Below are 20,633 nucleotides of genomic sequence, written 5' to 3' on the forward strand. Positions count from 1 at the left end.
TACTATTCTAAGTTATTTGACCAGTGAAGAGGAACTTTTTACCGGTTTTTTTAGCCATTGTAATAACAAAGGTTTTTTTAGCTTTAAAAAAATGTATTTACACACATTAAAAAGACACACTCCTTTTGGTGTATAATTCTATGTGTTGACAAATACACAGAGTATCCACCACTATAATCAAGATACCTTACAGTTTCATCACCCCAAAAAATTCCCTGATGCTGCCCCTTTGTGATCAGCCCTTTTTACTACCTCCATCTTTGGGAACCACTGATAGATTCTTCATCCATGTAGTTTTTGCTTTTTGCAGAATGTCATATAAATGGAATCATAAAGTATGCTTTTGGTACTGGCTTCTTTCACTTACAATAATACATCTGAGATTCATCCATGTCACTACATGTACCAGTAGTTTGTTCTTTTTCATTGCTGAGTAGTCTACTGTATGGATGTACCACAGCTTATCCATTCACCAGCTGATGGGCATTTGGGTTGGTTCCATCCTTGGCAATTATTATTATTATAATTATTATTATTGGCCACACCATGTGGCATGTGGGATCTTAGTTCCCTGACCAGGGATCAAACCCGTTCCCCCTGCAGTGGAAGCACAGAGTCTTACCACTGGACTGCCAGGGAAGTCCCATCCTTGGCAATTATGAATAAAGCTGCTACAAATATTCACACAATTCTGTGTGAACATAGGTTTTTATTTCTACTTATTTATTTTTGGCTGTGTCGGGTCTTAGTTGCGGCACTCGGGGTCTTTGTTGAGGCATGTGGGCTTCTCTCTAGTTGTGGCATGAGGGTTTTCTCTTCTCTAGTTGTGGCACGCAGGCTTCAGGGTGCGTGGGCTCTGTAATTTGCAGCATGCAGGCTCTCTCATCGAGGCGCATGAGCTCAGTAGTTGTGGCGCACGGGGTTAGCTGCCCTGCAGCATGTGGGAATCTTAGTTCCCTGACCAGGGATTGAACCCGCATCCCCTGCATTAGAAGGCAGATTCTTTACCACTGGACCACCAGGGAAGTCCCGGTTTTTATTTCTTTTGGGTAAATACCTGGGAGTGCAATTACTAAGTTATATGGTAACTGTATAACTTTGTAGGAAACTGGTAAACTGCTTTCCAAAGTGGCTATGCCATTTTTTCATTTCTACCACCAATGAATGAGAGTTCCCAGTTACTCTGCGTCCTCACCAGTATTTAGTATTATCGATATTTTAGTCATTCTACTTCAGACAATACTACAAAGCTACAGTAATCAAAACAGCATGGTATTGGCACAAAAACAGACATATGGCTTAATAGAACAGAATAGAGAGCCCAGAAATAAACCCACACACCTATGGTCGATTAATCTCTCACAAAGGTGGCAAGAATATCCAATGGAGAAAAGACAGTCTCTTCAGCAAGTGGTGCTGGGAAAGTTGGACTGTAGCATGTAAATCAGTGAGTTAGAACACACCCTCACACAAAAATAAGCTCAAAATGGCTTAAAAATATGACATGACACCATAAAACTCCTAGAAGAGAACATAGACAAAACATTCTCTGACATAAATCATACCAATGTTTTCTTAGGTCACTCTCCCAAGGAAACAGAATTAAAAGCAAAAAAAAAAAAAAAAAACCAAATGGGACTTAATCAAACTTATACACTTTTGCACAGCAAAGGAAACCATAAATCAAATGAAAAGACAATCTATGGATTGGGAGAAAATATTTGCAAATGATACAACTGACAAGGGCTTAATTTCCAAAATATACAAGCAGCTCATACAACTCAATAACAAAAAAACAAACAACCTAATCAAAAAATGGGCAGAAGACCTTAATAGACATTTCTCCAAAGAAGACATACATATGGCCAACAGGCACATGAAAAGATGCTCATCACTGTTATTATTAGAGAAATGCAAATCAAAACTACAATGAGGTATCACCTCACACCGGTCAGAATGGCTATCATTAAAAAGTCTACAAATAACAAATGATCTAGAGTGTGTGGAGAAAAGGGAACCCTCCTACACTGTTGGTGGGAATGTAAATTGGTGCAGCCACTATGGAAAACAGTATGGAGGTTCCTCAAAAAACTAAAAATAGAGTTGCCATGTGATCCAGCAATCCCACTCCTAAGCATATATCCGGACAAAACTGTAATTTGAAAAGAAACATGCACCCCTACGTCATAGGGGTGTCACTATTTACAATAGCCAAGACACGGAAACAACCTAAATGTCCATCAACAGATGAATGGATAAAGAAGATGAGGTACATATATACCATGGAATGCTACTTAGCCATAAAAAAGAATGAAACAATGCCATTTGCAGCAACATGGATGGACCCAGAGATTATCATACTAAGTGAAGTAAGAAAGAGAAAGACAAATACCATTATATCACTTATATGTGGAATCTAAAAAATAATACAAATGAACTTATCTGCAAAACGGAAACAGACTCATAGACATAGAAAACAAACTTATGGTTACCAAAGGGGAAAGGAGGTGGGGAAGGGATAAATTAGGACTTTGGGATTAGTAGATACAAACTACTATATAAAAAATAAACAATAAGGTCCTACTGTATAGCACAGGGATATTCATTATTCCCTAATAAACCATAATGGAAAAGAATATGAAAAAGAATACATATACATATAACTCAATCAATTGCTGTACACCAGAAACTAACACAACATTGTAAATCAACTACACTTCAATAAAAAAAGTGTCTTTCGTAGAGCAAAATGTTTAATTTTGATGAAGTCCAATTTATCCATTTTTTCTTTCCTGGATTGTGCTTCTGGTAATGTATGTATATAAGAACTCTTTGCCTAGCCTAAGGTTTCGAAGATTTTCACCTATGTTTCCTTCTAAAAGATTTATAATTTTACATTTGAGTATATGATCCACTGAGTTACTATTTTTTTAAATATTTATTTATTTTATTCATTTGTTTGGCTGCACCGGGTCTTAGTTGTGGCACACGGGATATTTAATCGCAGCATGCGGGCTTCGTAGCTGCAGCATGTGAACTCTTAGTTGCAGCATGTGGGATCTAGTTCCCCGACCAGGGATCGAACCCAGGCCCCCTGCATTGGGAGTGTGGAGTCTTAACCACTGGACCACCAGGGAAGTCCCCATTGAGTTATTTTTATCCGACATTTTATTATTAAATTTTTAAAATATACATAAAAATTGGAAGATACAAAAGTTAACATTTCACCGTATTTGTTTTGCTTTTTTTTCTGAAGCACTTGAAAATAACAGACATGACATTTCACACCTAATTAAAGGTAATTCTCACTTTACATGGTAGTGTGGGATCATACAAATGACCTAGCAAGCTGAAACTGTGCAAAGTGATCTTAATCATCAGTGGGGAAAAATTATGATCGTTCTGTGACATTTAAAGATTTGTGTCAAAACATTAAAATCTCTTATTGTTGGTTATAAAGGTACAAGGAAAAATTTAGAAGTAGTAAAACGAATATGTAATTTAAAATATTAGAAACGTTGAGAATTAAAGTTACTTCTTTGTAGAAAATTTATCAAGAATAATTTGAACAGTGCTGGCCTTCCTCTTGTTGTATAACTTAGGATACAGGGAGAGCATTTTGTCTGTGCCTTTGGTGAATTGTCATACTGTTCTAAGTTTGCATTGGCTTCCAGCGTCTTATCCTTTATGCTTTCAATGCTGTGAAATATCTCCAAGAGTCCCTTTAATGTTAGTTTTTTGCCAGTGTTACTTCCTCTGGGACATCATCATCCTTTTCTTCATAACCAATTTCTCCATTTATGTTGGTAACTTTGACTTTACTAAGTTACCCTGGCTGCGTATCTACAGTTTCTTGAACACAGGCCACCTTCCCATGGTCAGCGGCTTCTTGTATAACTCCATTTACATTATATTCAAATTTCACTTTCAGTGTTATTTTGTTAATTTGCTGCATTTTCATCTTTTTTGGCCAAGGTCCTCTTTCAATTATCCATTTTATGGTAAAATGTCACAGAGTTTATGACTGGGAGACAAAGAAATAACACAACTACACAATTTGCTGTCTGTACATAAACGGGATAACAGGTGACCAATCACCCAGACTTTGAGAAGTAACATGATTGGTCACTGATCATGATGTACACCTGTTAATTTATGTAGTGAATTATGGGCTAAAGGGCTAGCAGCAGTTGGTACTTTATGCAATCACTCACAGTTGATATACCATGATAACTGAGAATTTTTTTTTGCTACACAGTAGGTCCTTGTTGGTTATCCATTTAATTTAATTTTTTATTTTTGGCTGCATTGGGTCTTCATTGCTGCATGCGGGCTTTCTCTAGTTGCGGCGAGCAGGGGCTACTCTTCGTTGCGGTGCGTGGTCTTCTCATTGCAGTGGCTTCTCTTGTTGCGGAGCTCGGGCTCTAGGGCATGGGCTTCAGTAGTTGTGGCTTGTTGGCCCTACAGTGCAGGCTCAGTAGCTGTGGCACGCGAGCTTAGTTGCTTGGTGGCATGTGGGACCTTCCCGGACCGGGATCGAACCCGTGTCCCCTGCACTGGCAGGCGGATTCTTAACCACTGTACCACCAGGGAAGTCCTGGTAACTGAGATTTGAACTGTGTTGCTGGGAAACTGGTGTGATTCAACTGAACCAGAGTAAATGAAATTCATGTACAAACTGAAACAGTGGAAGGCAAGGGCTTCCTGTTTTCAAGCATGTCTCCTAAAAATCAGGCTATTTTCATATCATTATCACACTTAAGGAAATTATCAATAATTTCCTAGTATAGTATCTGATCCATATTAAAAATGGCTCATTGGGTTTCCCTGGTGGCGCAGTGGTTGAGAATCTGCCTGCCAATGCAGGGGACACGGGTTTGAGCCCTGGTCTGGGAAGATCCCACATGCTGCGGAGCAACTAGGCCTGTGAGCCACAACTACTGAGCCTGCATGTCTGGAGCCTGTGCCCCACAACAAGAGAGGCTGCGACAGTGAAAGGCCCGCGCACCGCGATGAAGAGTGGCTCCCGCTCACCGCAACTAGAGAAAGCCCTTGCACAGAAATGAAGACCCAACACAGCCAAAAATAAATAAAGTAAATAAATTTAAAAATGTAGTAAAATACACATAACAAAAAACCATCTTTTTAAAATAATTAATTTTTCACTGTGTTGGGTCTTTGGTTGCTGCACGCGGGCTTTCTCTAGTTGCGGTGAGCGGGGGCTACTCTTTATTGCGGTGTGCGGGCTTCTCATTGCTGTGGCTTCTCTTGTTGTGGAGCACAGGCTCTAGGTGCATGGGCTTCAGTAGTTATGGCACGGGGGCTCAGTAGTTGTGGCACGGGGGCTCAGTAGTTGTGGCTTGTGGGCTCTAAAGCACAGGCTCAGTAGTTGTGGCGCAGGGCTTAGTTGCTCCACGACATGTGGGATCTTCCCGGACCAGGGCTCGAACTCGTGTCCCCTACATTGGCAGGTGGATTCTTAACCACTGTGCCACCAAGGAAGCCCAGGAAAGGGAAGATTTTTAAAAAGTAAGTTTTCTGTTTTTTTTTTTTTTTAAGGTAGTTTATTGTTGATTTTTCACTTGTCCCTCTTAACTCCCCAATCCTTTTTTGCTAAACTTCAACTAGTCCATCAGTTCTTGTTAGTTTTTTCTGTGACTACTGCACACATACCCCTAACAAATTTCACTCTGCTAATTTCTGTTTTGTTTTTTTGTTTTTGTCAAGTTGTAAGAATCATTAGACACCTTGGATTGACACCCACAGACCTCGGTTTCCCAAGCTTCCTGCAATTACAATGTTTCCTCCCATGCCGGTGTCACTGTTTCTCACGTACCTTTACTGGTGATGAACATGTTCTGAAGCAATGATAATACTGAAATAACACAGCTGGTGGCTTGGTCTTTGTTCAGTTCCAGGGTATAAAGTGCTGTAAAAAAGGCTGCGGCCAGGCTAGTGACATCCAGAAGGAGCCAGCAGAAGTAAGTCAACCATCTGAGCCGGGCATTAGAGATGGGCTGCTTCCCTTCTGGGCTCAGGATGGGGAAGGGCTCTGGTTGCGTCCCTGAGGAACAGAAGTTGAAGGAATGACCTCATAGCCAACAGCTGAGAGACAGGTTTAGGAAGATTACAGGTGATAAAGAAAGCCTGGTGTGATGCATTACCTGGATGGCCCTTGCTCTGTGGGAAGAATGCACGTTTCCAACAGTTCCTGGAGTTTTTGCAGTTGGCTGACTGCATCTAGGAAGTCACAAGGCTGATGGGCCTGGGCGGGACCCAGTGTGCCTAAGTGAGATTGGAGCCTCCACAGAACTCTGAGCAGGTAACTGTGGAAATGATGGTGGTTTTCAGGAACCACTGAAAGTACATTCCAGGTTGACACTTGAACAAGTGGAAGATTTCAATAAATAGTAATTCCTGGTAGAAATTAGCAACTCATTAACTGATGATGAGGTTAAATTTTCCCAGTCACTGGAGACTGGACCCAACACCTGCAGAATTATTGTCTTCTCTGAGCACGCTGGTGAATTCACAACAATTTGTAAAATTCTATACTTTGATACAGAATCAAAAAAATTGTAAAGCTAATTACACTTTTTCATCAGAACTGCAGTACATGTAAACTATAAGTGCTCAGAAGGCCCAAACTATATTCAAGAATCCATAAATCCCATAATCTCATCATTCCATAGAAGAAAAAGAAGGACACGTTTCAATAGCCCCCGACAAAGTAGATGAAATATGGGGGTCTGAGACAGAGGACATTTTTTGTGCGTTTTCCTTAATCCTTTATTTTGTAAGACCAGATATATTGTCTCAGAAGCCATCAGAGGGATCAAAGCTATCAGCTCCATACTGGAAGTTTAAGGAAATTAAAACAAGCAGAAGGTCGTACCATGCCTGTTGGTTATGCTGAGAGGTAAGAATGAATACGAAAGTAAGAGAGTGGGAGGCAGATAAAAGATTAGATACGGAAGCTTACTGAACTTTACCATTTGCCCGGTAGGGTCCCGCCCACTGGTGACGGCCTTGACCCTCTAAGTAAGAACAGGCTGGATACAAGCTTCACCAGCTGGTTAATGTTGTAAGAAAGAACTCCATGAAGACTGTTCACACTCAGAGTAGGTACGTATTTCTCCTGAGCAGGAATCCCACAGTTTCCTTTAATTCCTGAATGTAGAACCAAGATGAGAAAAGTTAGTTTTACATTAAACCCAGGACTGGTAGCAATTACAGATGGTAGGAAGGCTGTTTCTCTACTTGGAGGGCATATGCTTAGTGTAAAGAACCTCAGTTTTTCACTTTCTCTCTCCTTTTTCACAGTAGCTTCAGAACTAGTTTTATGAGAGAATCTAGGATGAAAGAAGAAGAGACCATTTGCTCAAACGTTGAAAACTAAAACACCGCCAGAGTAGTACATTCTGCACTCACATCAGTGCTCACATCACTCCATAATGAAGAGAAAAAAACCAGAGGCACAGTGACGACTCGGGGGACAGGAATTAGAGAAAAACTATTAAGTTTAACAGGACCTCAGGAGCCTTGCAGGAGATCCTTTCCACTGACCTTTTCCACTACATGGGGGAGGGAGCATGACGTTTACCTGTCAAATTTGATACCCAGCTTACCTCAACTATCTCTGTGAGAGAGAGAGAGGCTCAAAAGAAGCATCTGAGAGGCAGGAGGCCTGGATGGGAGGAAAGAGAGGTAGAGGTTCCTGTGGTTGAATCAATGGGAAAAGCCGCCCAATCCCAAGACTGACGGGGAAAAGGATGACAGCAGTTTGGATGCTGACGAGCAGTTCAGACCAGGTCACAGCACGTGGGCCCACTGAAAGACAAGCATGACATCAACCCTCATCCTCAACAATTAAAATCATCTCCAAGGCATTCCTCTTCCAGGTTTAAGTATTTATTTAGCAATTTAACTATGATTATCTAAGGATAGCAAGTTATCATGGCAGTAAAGATCCTGATCATTTGTTAATGAATGAGATCTGTGGGGAAATGTGTACTCCAATGTTAGAATAAATGATTATTCTCCTTTAAGAGTAGAATTAAATGAGTATTCTAATGTGAGGGCAGCAGAGGAAAAACGAAGGCACATACTGATTCTGTTTCTAACTTTGGAAGGAAGGAGAGTGGAGTAGTCAAAGGACTACGTGCCACAAACAGCACACATAGGGGCTCACCCACAGCTTGCTCACGTCTCTTGGTGGTGGTGCTGTTCATCTTCTAGAACATGACATAGGTGACCGTGTTGCAGAGAAGGAGGGTCATGCAGCAGGTGAGCCGCTGGACTCTTGTAAACTGGTTCCAGGGATGTCAAGCTGTGACTGAGAGCCACAGACAATCCTGGGTGAAATTTTCTACAATCATGGAGGAGAACAGGTGTCTAACAAGATAAATTAGAACAGGAAAGGCATGAGATTTCATTCTGAAAGTGCCCTAGTCTAGAATGTGGTTTGCCTGGCAGCAAGCTGCACAGCAACAACTCGGCCACTGTTCAACACCTCCGTGAAGAAGCTTTCAGATGACTTGATGATATGATGTTTTCGTTATTTTGGGGTAAAATGTTTTTGAAGATAAGGGTAATTTTATTGCATGAGATTTTAAAACCAAAACTTGCTTTAGCTTTATCAGAGTTTCGATAAATCTTTTACTCTTAGAAAGTTTGCGTTAAGCTTCCACTCAAGATAGTTTGGTAAATTCATACTTGGAGCACCTTCTCTACTCCAAAAGGAACTATAATATGATATAAAAAGAAAGAACCCAAAACACTGGCTGGGCTTAAAAACAAAATAAAAGTCTCTGAGGAAGAGGACTGGAATGAGAAACAAGATGGTAGGTGGGGAAGAAGCCACAGGATTCTGTGCTCCAGGTCTGGAAGAAGGCATACACAGGTCAAAGTTTGATTCCCATAGAGTAGCTGGAATTGAAAGTGATTCATGGAGTGGGGAAAGGGAGAGTAAAGCCAACTTCACTGCCTGAAGCCAGGGTTCAGGCTGGAGCTCATGGAAGAATTCTGCAAAACAAAAAACTGCCACAGGGCTACACATTTATAGGTAGGGAGGTGGGTGAGAATGGACAGCCCCAGGACCAGGAATTGAGCCAAGAGATCCACTGGCTCATGACAAGACGTGCAACAGATCTGGTTTCATTAATTTCACGGAGGAATAGGAGCTCCAAAATGGTATAATATAATAAGACCTAGTTCTAGATTAGTGATGTGAAGGGTTGGATGAAAACATCAAAAAAGTACTAGTCAGGGATGTGTGGAGAGAAAGAGAGAGAGAGGTTGAGATTTAAAAATGAAACCAACCTACAACCCCAAATTCCTAAACACATGAAGAAATCTAATGCTAAGAAAGGCAGCCAACACAATCAATAATTCAGTCCAGAAGAAATTAATTTCGTGGGACAGTCTGACAAAGACTTTAAGATTTCAGGTTGCTCAAAGATACAAGTAAAGGAATAATGTTCACTTTAAAATAATAAAAAATTATGAAAAACAGAAATAAATTAGAACGCTTGAAACTGAAAAATATGGTCCTCAAAACAAAAAAATTAGCAGAAAGGGACCTGGTTAAAGAGAAAATTAGTGAACTGAAATGTAGTATGAAAGAATTCACCCAGAACACATCACAGAGAGACAAAAAAGATATGCATGCAAGAGCACCTTAAAAACGTGGAGGATAGTTTGAGAGGCTCCAGCGTAGAGTAAGGCAATGTCAGAGGAGCAATATATTCAGAAGTGACCTCTGAGAATTTCTGCGAATTGAAGACATGATTCTGTATATCAACAGTACATGTTATGTTATGTGTATTTTACCACAACAAAAAAATTTTTAACTACATTCTGAGTACTAAACAGTATAAACAGTGAATCTACAGTGAAAAGAATTATGGTAAAATTTGGAACATCAAGGATAAAGAGAAAATATTAAAAAGAGAAAAGACAACATACTTTAGCAGAATAACAGCTAGACTGACATAACAGAGGCAGTGTTGGAAGGCAATTCTCCATGAATGCTTCCCATTTAGGCATTAATAAAAACTTTGCTCCTGGATTATCTTTTCAAGTATCTTTGTATAAGCAGACAGCCCTGAAAACAGAGAGTCAGGAACTCTCTTTGGAGCCAACTTATTTACATTTCCAGATCGTAAAGATAGAGACATCCTACTCCCCAGAGACATTCTAGGGTAATAAAGATAGAAATGCCCTCTTCTCACCCCTTGAGAGATTTCCTTACATTCCAGGCTAATAAAGATAATGTCTCATTCTACAGGGAAGGATAGGTAGGTTTTCTAGCAGCTCGTATATCAGATCAGAGTCTCCTAATCTTGAGGTTCCTCTTTTGTGATGCACCTCCACTGCATCTGCAGTTAACACCTGGCTCTCATTACATCACCCTGTCGAATCTGGGAACTGACACAAAATATTGCTCTGATTGCTACTACTGCTATAAGTAGTAAATTGTCTAAATCCATTTGGGTCAGTGGAAATGGTGGAGTAAACACCTCTGAAAATTCCCCCATAAAAGCAATGATAAAACTTCTCTTAAAAAGCCAGAATCAAAGTTTTCAGGTAAATAACCAAAGGTTTGTATTAACCTGGGAGTGTTTACTCAAGAAAAATGGCTAAATATTAGTAAGAACAGTGAATTTTGGGGCATTTTAAATTGCCCTATTTTCCCAGCTCCCTTTCTCTAGCTCCATGGTAACCTTGAAAACCAACAGCCTTCGATCACAGTGAAAACCAGCAGCCTGGCAGTCACTAGAGGGAGGAGAATGGGGCTGGAGCTCCTTAAAAGCCTCCTTTCCCAGAGAGCTGTCATTATGTGATTTGTCTGATAGTTCCCTGGAAAACTCCACTTGCAAGGCTGTCCTTATTTGATGTGACTGGAGGCTCATCCAGTGAAAAATGCTTTTTCCCTGAGGGCACTGTCAAAAATATTCAGAGGCGACTGTTTAACTTCACAGCTGCCTGATATGGTAGGCAAACAACAGGCTAACCAAAAAGCTTAAATGGAAAAGCTGGCAAATGAGAAGTCCACAGGAGTTTTGAAAAGCTCTGACACAGTCCTGGGAATCTAGAAGGCCACATGCATGCCCAGGGCTGTATGCATGCTCGGGAAATACCTGAGAAGGCCCTACGCTTTCACCCCTGGATGACCCTGAAGCTCTCAGCAAGCAGGAAGTGAAGGCTGAGGCAGAGCTGTCAGTTGCCTTGCTGAGTGCTAAAGGCATGGCACAACATGCATGCAAAACCCCTCGGCAAAGACTGGGAGACTTACTGGTTCAGGCGTTTAAAGAAGTCTCTGTCTAGTTATTAGCTGACCACTAAGCTAACTGAGCAGAAACTTCAGTTGTCACACATGACAAAGAATACAGACGTTACAGAATTAGTTAGAAACAGACACTAGACAACAACAAACACTAAGAACAACAAATACTGGGGGAGAAGAAGGAAATCTGATCTTCAGAGTTGCCACATTCTATTATTTAAAATGTCCAGTTTTCAGCAGAAGATCAAAAGACATGAAAAGAAACAAGAAAGTCTCTCTCTCTCTCTCACACACACACCCACCCCCGCCCAAGTCAATAGATTACTGTTGAGGAAGCCAAGACACTGGGTTTACTAGATAAAGATTTCAAATCAGCTATTTTAAATATCTTCAAAGAACTATAAAGGAAATCATATCAAAGAACTAAAGGAAAGTAAATGAGAATGCTGTCTTGATAAACAGAGAGTATCAATGAAGTACAGAAATTATTTTTAAAAAGAACCAAATAGAAAGTCTGCAGCTGGAAAAATAAAAAGACTGCAGCTGAAAAATACAATAAGTGAAATGAAAAATTCACTAGAGGCTCAGCAGCAGATGTGAGCAGGCAGGAGAAAGAATCAGCAAACTTGAAGATAGGTCAATTGAAAATTATCTTGTCTGAGGAACAGAAAGAAAAAGGAGTGAAGAAAATGAACAGAGCCTCAGAGACATGTAGCACACCATAATTTCTCAACAGTACCTAAAAGAAAAGAGCTCCTTCTTTGAGACCGGTATGAAGATCCAGTCACGCTCACAGTCTCCAAGGTCCATGGCCAGCCAACAATTGCACAGGAAATGCCATTTCCTTTTACCTGCCATGTCAGTGACAATTTACATGCCTATAGTAAAATAAAGACAATCATGTTAGGGAGGTGGGCATGAATCAGTTGCTGTAATAAGAAGTAATCTTAGGGAAACAACCTAAATGTCCACTGATGGCTGAGTGGATAAAGAAAATGTGGTATATGTACAATGGAATATCATTCAGCCATAGAAAAAGAATGACATTTCGCCATTTGCGACAACGTGAATAGAGGGCATTATGCTAAGTGAAATAAGTCAGGCAGAGAAAGACAAATAAATACTGTATGATCTCACTTATATGTAGAATGTAAAAACAAAGCAAAACACAAACAAAAAACCAAAACCAGGGACATCCCTGGTGGTCCAGTGGGTAAGATGCAGGGGGCCCAGGTTCAATCCCTGGTCAGGGAACTAGATCCCACGTGCCGCAACTAAGAAGTCTGCATACTGCAACTAAGAACCAGTGCAGCCAAAAATAAATAAATAAATAAATAAATAAACAAAACACCAGAGTTCATCAAATACGCTTAAAGAAAATAAAAACAAAACCAGAACCGAGCTCATAGATACAGAGAACAGATTAGTGGTTGCCAGAGGTGGGGGGGTGGGGGGCAGAGGGCTGGGTGAACCAGTGGAAGGGAGTCAAAAGGTACAAACTTCCAGTTATAATATTATCAAGTCATGGGGATGTAAGGTACAGCATAGTGACTATAGTTAATAATACTGTGTTGCATATTTGAAAGTTGCTACAAGAGTAGATCTTAAGAGCTTTCAGCACAAGAAAAACAAAATTCTGTTAACTATGTATGGTGACGGTTGTTAACTAGACTTATGGTGGTGGTCATTTCACAATATATACAAACATCGAATCATTATGTTGTAGACCTGAAACTAATATAAAGTTGTATGTCAATCATACTGCAATAAAAATTAATTTAAAAAAGAAGTAATTTTTCACTGACCGTGAGTGTCCAAGTAAATGGATTCTGTTTCATCATGGGGCAAGAACTAAAGAAAGAAACCAGAGCTGATCCCATTTTTTCCTTCCCAACCTCTAAGGGAGTTCATGTACCAGACACCAGAATGCAGACTTCCACAACCTAGGAATAGTTCAGTGTGTGTTTGTATTCCTTAAGTTTTCTTGTTCCACATGTGACAGTGCCCTGCCACCTCTGTAAGCATCCTATCTGCCTCTGTCTTTAATCACCAGGGTTTGAGGGGGTGTCTTTTGGGGGTGAGGTGGGGAGTGGGCTTTAATGTTTATATTAATGACTTGTCCTATTTGGGTCTGTGCCTTCATCTTGGCTTCAGAGCCACAGGCCCTGAATTTGCATCCTCTTTCCAACCACAGCATTTTACCATGTGTCTACCTTCTCCCCTAATTTCAACCATCAACAAACTTGTCCTTGGGGACCCCTAATTGTTCAGCCTGTTTGACTTCATCTGTACCTAGTCAGCTAATCTCCTCCTTTACTGTAAGGATGCTACTTCCCCAAGAGTCTATATGAAACCATTCAAATCTCTCTGGTCAAAAGTCTTGCTTAATTTTAGTTGGAAATTATTTTCTGTGCAAGGAGTACAGATTGCTTTAAAGCTAAAATATTTCTGGGACTCTCTTACTAAGGCAGTTTATAAAATCACAGGTGACTAAGTTGCATTTGATTTAAACTTAGCTACTCCTAGATGGTGGAGTAGAAGGACGTGCGCTCACTCCTTCTTGTGAGAGCACAGGGATCACAACTAACTGCTGAACGATCATCATCGACAGGAAGACACTGGAACTCACCAAAAAAGATACCCCACATCCAAAGACAAAGGAGAAGCCACAATGAGACGGTAGGAGGGGTGCAATCACAATAAAATCAAGTCCCATAACTGCTGGGTGGGTGACTCACAGACTGGAGAACACTTATACCACAGAAGTCCACCCACTGGAGTGAAGGTTCTGAGCCCCACGTCAGGCTTCCCAACCTGGGGGTCTGGCAACGGGAGGAGGAATTCCTAGAGAATCAGACTTTGAAGGCTAGCGGGATTTGATTGCAGGACTTCGACAGGACTGGGGGAAACAGAGACTCCACTCTTGGAGGGCACACACAAAGTAGTGTGCGCATCGGGACCGAGGGGAAGGAGCGGTGACTCCATAGGAGACTGAACCACACCTACCTGCTGCTGTTGGAGGGTCTCCTGCAGAGGCGGGGGGTGGCTGTGTCTCACTGTGAGGACAAGGACACTGGCAGCAGAAGTTCTGGGAAGTACTCCTCGGTGTGAGCCCTCCCAGAGTCCGCCATTAGCCCCACCAAAGAGCCCGGGTAGACTCCAGTGCTGGGTCGTCTCAAGCCAAACAACCAACAGGGAGGGAACCCAGCCCCACTCATCAACAGTCAAGCCAAGTCAAGTTTTAATGAGCTCTGCCCACCAGAGCAACACCCAACTCTACCCACCACCAGTCCCTCCCATCAGGAAACTTGCACAAGCCTCTTAGATAGCCTCAACCACCAGAGGGCAGACAGCAGAAGCAAGAACTACAATCCTGCAGCCTGTGGACCGAAAACCACATTCACAGAAAGATAAATTTAGCTACTGTTAAAGCTTTCATTTAAGAGCAAAGTATAAAAAAGGAGAAAATACTCATTTTCTGATTGGTGAGAAACTAGTCACGGTTTTTTTGTGCTTTTATTCTCTTATTCTTTCATACAGAAGAGAAACAGAGACTCTAATGTGTGTTAGAAAAATCTAGTTAATGCATTCAGTATGACCAGTAGAAAGATATAGAAAGCATTATCATTTCCTAAGAAAAAATACTGGCCGTCCGTTTTTTATTGGGGGTGGGTAGTTCTTTTGCTTTTCTGTGTTTTCCAAGTTTTTTGTATTCAAACATCTATTACTTTTGCAATTAAAGAAAGAAAAGCAAATGTTGACTAAAGAAAGTCTTCAAAAGAGCCTTAATAACAAGCTGATATGAAGCTCTAGAGGTGAACAGGTAACTCTGAGAATTTAATTGTAACTGATATTTGTTACAATATTGACTGTAATTATCAATTGTAACAAATATTTATTGAGTCCTAGTATAATTTTGGCACTGTATGAGCTTTTGAGAATACAAATATGAATAAGACAGCATCTCTATCCCTGAGGAGCATAGTCATTATGAGTTAAAAAAATATTATAATTAAAGACCACATATAAAATTAGAACTGATATAAACCAGTGATAAGAGTAAGAAAAGTGGAAAATATTATACAGGTGTGAATTCCTTTAAGTGTTTCCTCTAAGAGAAATAGCTTTTCTTAAAAAAAAAACAAAGGTTTATTTCTTCTTCATGTTACATGCATATCATGGGTTAATTGGTGGTGGGAGGGGTTTTTGATGGTGTGGTTCTGCTCATTGCAGCTACTTAGGGACTCAGAACGACAAAGCAACCATGTGTCACTTGCTTGCAACTCTCTTGACAGAATTATATGGCACCACCCACGAGAAATAGCTACTTAAATTTAAAAATGTACTTCCAATAATTATAAAATAATACAAATTTACTGTTAAAAAATTTTGGAAATACCTAAAAGTACCCTGAAGAAAAACTTAAAAATTCATAACCCTACTACCAAGCAATAACTATTGGTAATAATTTAGTGTCTATAGCTCTAGACTTTTTCCTATACACACACTTTAAAAAAAATCAACTTTGTTGTGGTATAATTTACAAATGATAAAGGGCACCCATTTAAAATGTACAAAATTCAATGCATTTTGACAAATGTATACACTTGTGTACTAAGCACCACCATCATCACCCTGAAAAGTTCCCTTGTGCCTTTTCCAGTCAGCCCCCCTCAGGCTCACCCTTGGCTTCAGGTGACCACTGATCTGCTTTCTGTCTCTATAGATTAATTTGCTTTTATTAGAATTTCATATATGTGGAATCGTACAGTATGTCTCCTTCTGTGTCTGGCTTCTTTTGCTCAGCATAATGTTTTCTGAGATTCACCCATGTTGCTGTGTGTCTCAGCAGATTGCTCTTTTTTGTCGTGAGTAGTATTCCATTGAATGAACATACTAACATTTGTTTATTCATTCACCGGATGGACATTTGTGTTGTTTCCAGTTTGGGGCCATTATTCATAAAGCTGCTATGAACATATGTGTCGGAATGGACATATGTTTTCATTTACCTTGGGTAAATAACTAGGAGTGGAATTTCTGGGTCATATGGTCAATGTATGTTTAACCTTACAAGAAACTGCCAAACTGTCTTCCACCACAGCTATACCATTTTACATCCCACCAGCGGTGTGTGAGAGCTCTAACTGCTCCCCACCCCCACCAAATCCTGGTTTTGTTAGACTTTTTAATTTCAGTCATTCTGGTGGGTGTTTAGTGCTATCCTTGTGGTTTTAATTTGCATTTCCTGATGACTAATGATGCTGAGTATCTTTCAAGTGCTTATCATACATTATTTACCTTTATAAATGACAGTGGAATGATAGTGCAACAAACTGCTTTGTAGATACCTGAACAGAATGGAAGCAGCAAGCAAATTATCAGGCTATCCTGGCCTAGTGGTTGGTGTATCTAGCCTAGCAGGGAAGGACTTCTCTTGCTATTGATTTTAGGCAAGCAGCATACTCTTTTCAGGTGGCCAATATTCAGCAACTGACTTGTTTGAATACCGGCCTGAGATCTTTGACTTCACTCCCTTCTTTTTTCTAATCCCAACAAGCCAATAATCCTCAACCTTAATTAATTTTCATCATCTATTCAACAATTTCTCCACCCACCTCTCCTAATTCTTAGGGTGATGCTGAAGGAAGATGCAGAATCATCTGGATCTAGCACAGGGAAGGTGCACGCACTTATCCCTGACTGTTTCTCTCTCTAACTCTCCAGGCACATCCCACATCGTAATTCCATTCCTTCCCCTCTCCTTAAGCTCTTCATTTTGACCCAAAGTATATTCAGTATATAGTCATTTACTAAATTTACTTTGAAGATAGTTTTCATATTTAGAGATACTTTCAATTTATGGTACTTCTGGGCAATATTTCATTGTTATTATTTGCTGTTCACCATCATGACAACATTTAATGGGAAAAAAAATCTATCATTCTACCACCCGTAAAAAATCATATTGTTAATTTTCTATATTTCCTTCCAGGGTTTCTTCTTTGTAGACAGCTCTGAAACTAAAATCTAACAGTCATTTGTTACTATTTGGCCCAAAGCATTATAGTTATTTATCGTAAAGCCATGCAGGTCTTTCCCCAGAATGTTAAAGATTCACAGAGAAGAAGCAACACGCCAGCCCGATACGGGTACTTACAAAGAAGGGCTGACGCCAGAGCTGTCATGCCAGAGCTGCAGGCTGTGTAATTCCCGCAGAGAAGACGGAGTGCCCAGGAGGAAGACATCCAGTCCCCCTCGTTCAAAGACTGCTTTCTGGGAGTCACAAAGATGATGGGGCTCGCTCTGCCCCTCTGATCCATAAAGGGTGATAACCACCTAAAACGTGACAACGAAAGATACAGTATAGGAAGTTATAACGTGATTCTTTTGGTTTATCTCTAAGGAGAAAGATGAGGACAGAGAAAACTGCAATTAAATGAAGTCTTGGGATCTGAGACAAGCATAAAGAGCTCTTCAGGTGTACAGTTTAGAACCGGGAAAGATCACTGTCTGGGATCCCTGTAAAGGACAATTGGACGCAGGGATATTACCAAGTCAGACTGTACCTCACATGGCAGAAGACACCAAGCAACAAATGAGGGACATTTATTTCACTAACGTTAGCTGTTGTAGCAGCCCTTCTTCGACAGCCCGTGGAGACCTCAATGAGGTAGTGGAATTGAGAGCTGGGGTCATTATCAGCCAGGACAGTGACCCTCACCTGCAGGAAAAAGCAGAACCAAGAAAACTAGCAGATCTTCACTTAGTATAGACCCCTGCATCCTCCAGCTAGAAACAGGAGGATGCACTGCGGCAGCTTTGGCAGCTCTGTGGAAAGAAAGGGTGAGGTGTGGGGAGAAGATGTACAGATAAATAGACCTAAGTTAAGTGACAGAAGGGGGGAATAAGGGCTGACAGTCCAGGGTTTATGACTCTAAAATGAAATATTTATGGAATCAACTGATCGGGTCTTGGACCTCTAAATCTCTCCACCTCGCACCCACCCACCCAGAAAGGGTTATCAGATAACATACAGGACACGCAGGTAACTGTGAATTTCAGACAAATGATGAATAATTTGGGGTCATACTTATACTAAAAATGCATTCACTATTTATTTGAAATTCAAATTTAACTGTCTTGTATTTTTATTTACTAAAAATGGTAATTCTAGACCAAGAGCCCTAAAGAAATGGACACTTTGTGTATTCTAGAATTTCCACATGTATGAAAATATAAGAATAAGAAAGATATAGAACAGAAATTAGAAAGAAGCTGTCATCAAAGGATTTTTTTTTGTTTCAAAATAAAGATTCTGGGTGTCCCTGGTGGTGCAGTGGCTAAGAATCTGCCTGCCAATGCAGGGGACATGGGTTCGAGCCGTGATCCAGGAAGATCCCACGTGCTGCGGAGCAACTAAGCCCGTTTGCCACGACTACTGAGCCTGCACTCTAGAGCCCGCGAGCCACAACTACTGAGCCCGCGTGCCACGACTACTGAAAAATAAATAAATAAATAAATTTTAAAAAATTAAATAAAGATTACTTACAGGTGTCCTATATATTGCTGTTACATTCAATGCAGCCAAAAATAAATAAATAAATAAATAAATAAAAAATTAAATAAAGATTACTTACAGGTTTCCTATATATTGCCGTTACATTAAATTATAACTTGACTTACACATAATTTTCATATCCAATGTATTAAGTGAGATAAACTTGCATTTGATTATAGTTAAGTTCTCTGGGTGTTTTCTTTTGGCTTATTCCGGGCCTAAATGAATCATATGAGGGTTCAACCATGGCTAAAAAAAAAAAATGGAGATAAAGAGTTTGGGGCTTCCCTGGTGGCGCAGTGGTTGAGAATCTGCCTGCTAATGCAGGGGACACGGGTTCGAGCCCTGGTCTGGGAAGATCCCACATGCCGCGGAGCAACTAGGCCCGTGAGCCACAACTACTGAGCCTGTGCGTCTGGAGCCTGTGCTCCGCAACAAGAGAGGCCGCGATAGTGAGAGGCTCACGCACCGCGATGAAGAGTGGCCCCGCTTGCCACAACTAGAGAAAGCCCTCGCACAGAAACGAAGACCCAACACAGCCAAAAATAAATAAATTAATTAATTAAAAAAAAAAAAGAATCAATGTCTGATCATTGTTTAAAAAAAAAAGAGTTAAGTCCCTGGGCCTTGAGCCAGAAGATATGAAGAGAAATTTAAGAGAAGCCCCACTTGAATTCTTACACTACCGAGTAACATGCTACCTGCCTCTTTTTTTTTTTTTAATTAATTTAATTTAATTAATTTATTTTTTGCTGCATTGGGTCTTCGTTGCTGCTCGCGGGCTTTTCTCTAGTTGTGGTGAGCGGGGGCTACTCTTCGTTGCGGTGTGCGGGCTTCTCATTGCGGTGGCTTCTCTTGTTGTGGAGCACAGGCTCTAGGCACACGGGCTTCAGTAGTTGTGGCACACGGGCTTCAGTAGTTGTGGCTCACGGGCTCTAGAGCGCAGGCTCAGTAGCTGTGGTGCATGGGCTTTGTTGCTCTGTGGCATGTGGGATCTTCCCGGACCAGGGATCAAACCCGTGTCCCCTGCATTGGCAGGTGGGTTCTTAACCACTGCGCCACCAGGGAAGTCCCTACCTGCCTCTTTTGATGAAGGGTTTTTGTTCGTTTTTTCATCTCGTTCCACATATTTAAGACATTGTGGCAAAGCTTTTGGAATCAAAGTCTCATCACCATCTGCATATATGCTTGGTCCTTTCTCCAAGCCCACACAAATATGAGCATATAGACTCCAATAAGGCTGGCCAGCAGGGACACCCCGATGGTGTTGCTGGTCACGCGAAGGAACAGCTCAACTGTGTCTTCCACATTCACTGTCCGAGGCACAATGAAGAAATCGCCGCCCAAGTAGGTCAGGTGGTTACACAGACACTGTGTCCTCAAAAGTGTGCTCTGTGGCCCAACCTGGAGTAACAGTCAAGACATTGATTCTAATTGGTGTGCTAAGAAAGGGACACATGTAAAACAAACGTAGGCATTTAGATTTGGGAAACAAGGTCCGATCGCTTATTCCCTGCTGGTGCTAGCGTAAACCGGGACAACTGATGGGCACAGCAGCTTGGCAACATCTAGTAAAACGGAAGAAGCAAAACTCCTTGAATCCTGTGATTCCAGTTCTGAATGTATATCCTGGGGGAATTTTGCACATGTGCACAAGGAAATGTGAAAAAGGATGTCTCTGTCAACACTGTTTACAACTAGGAGAAATCAAAACAACCTGTGTGTCCAGTAACAGCAGAACATACAAACAAACAAATAAGTAAGTAGAGGCAAACTAACTGGACT

At 40.9% G+C, this 20,633-nt stretch overlaps 1 protein-coding gene across 1 annotated transcript in view; it reads right to left on the minus strand.

The window, feature by feature from the left end:
* PKD1L3 (polycystin 1 like 3, transient receptor potential channel interacting) overlaps nt 1–20,633 on the minus strand; it is a 69,620-nt gene that overhangs the window by 16,553 nt on the left and 32,434 nt on the right. The window contains 12 exon segments of the mRNA XM_061172421.1: nt 5,854–6,064; nt 6,160–6,357; nt 6,993–7,048; nt 7,050–7,090; nt 7,092–7,122; nt 7,124–7,181; nt 7,642–7,830; nt 8,192–8,394; nt 12,027–12,158; nt 17,448–17,626; nt 17,910–18,011; nt 20,022–20,252. Coding sequence (XP_061028404.1) covers nt 5,854–6,064; nt 6,160–6,357; nt 6,993–7,048; nt 7,050–7,090; nt 7,092–7,122; nt 7,124–7,181; nt 7,642–7,830; nt 8,192–8,394; nt 12,027–12,158; nt 17,448–17,626; nt 17,910–18,011; nt 20,022–20,252 — 1,631 coding nt within the window.

This window comes from Eubalaena glacialis, chromosome 18, assembly GCF_028564815.1.
Source record: "Eubalaena glacialis isolate mEubGla1 chromosome 18, mEubGla1.1.hap2.+ XY, whole genome shotgun sequence".
NCBI lineage: Eukaryota > Metazoa > Chordata > Mammalia > Artiodactyla > Balaenidae > Eubalaena > Eubalaena glacialis.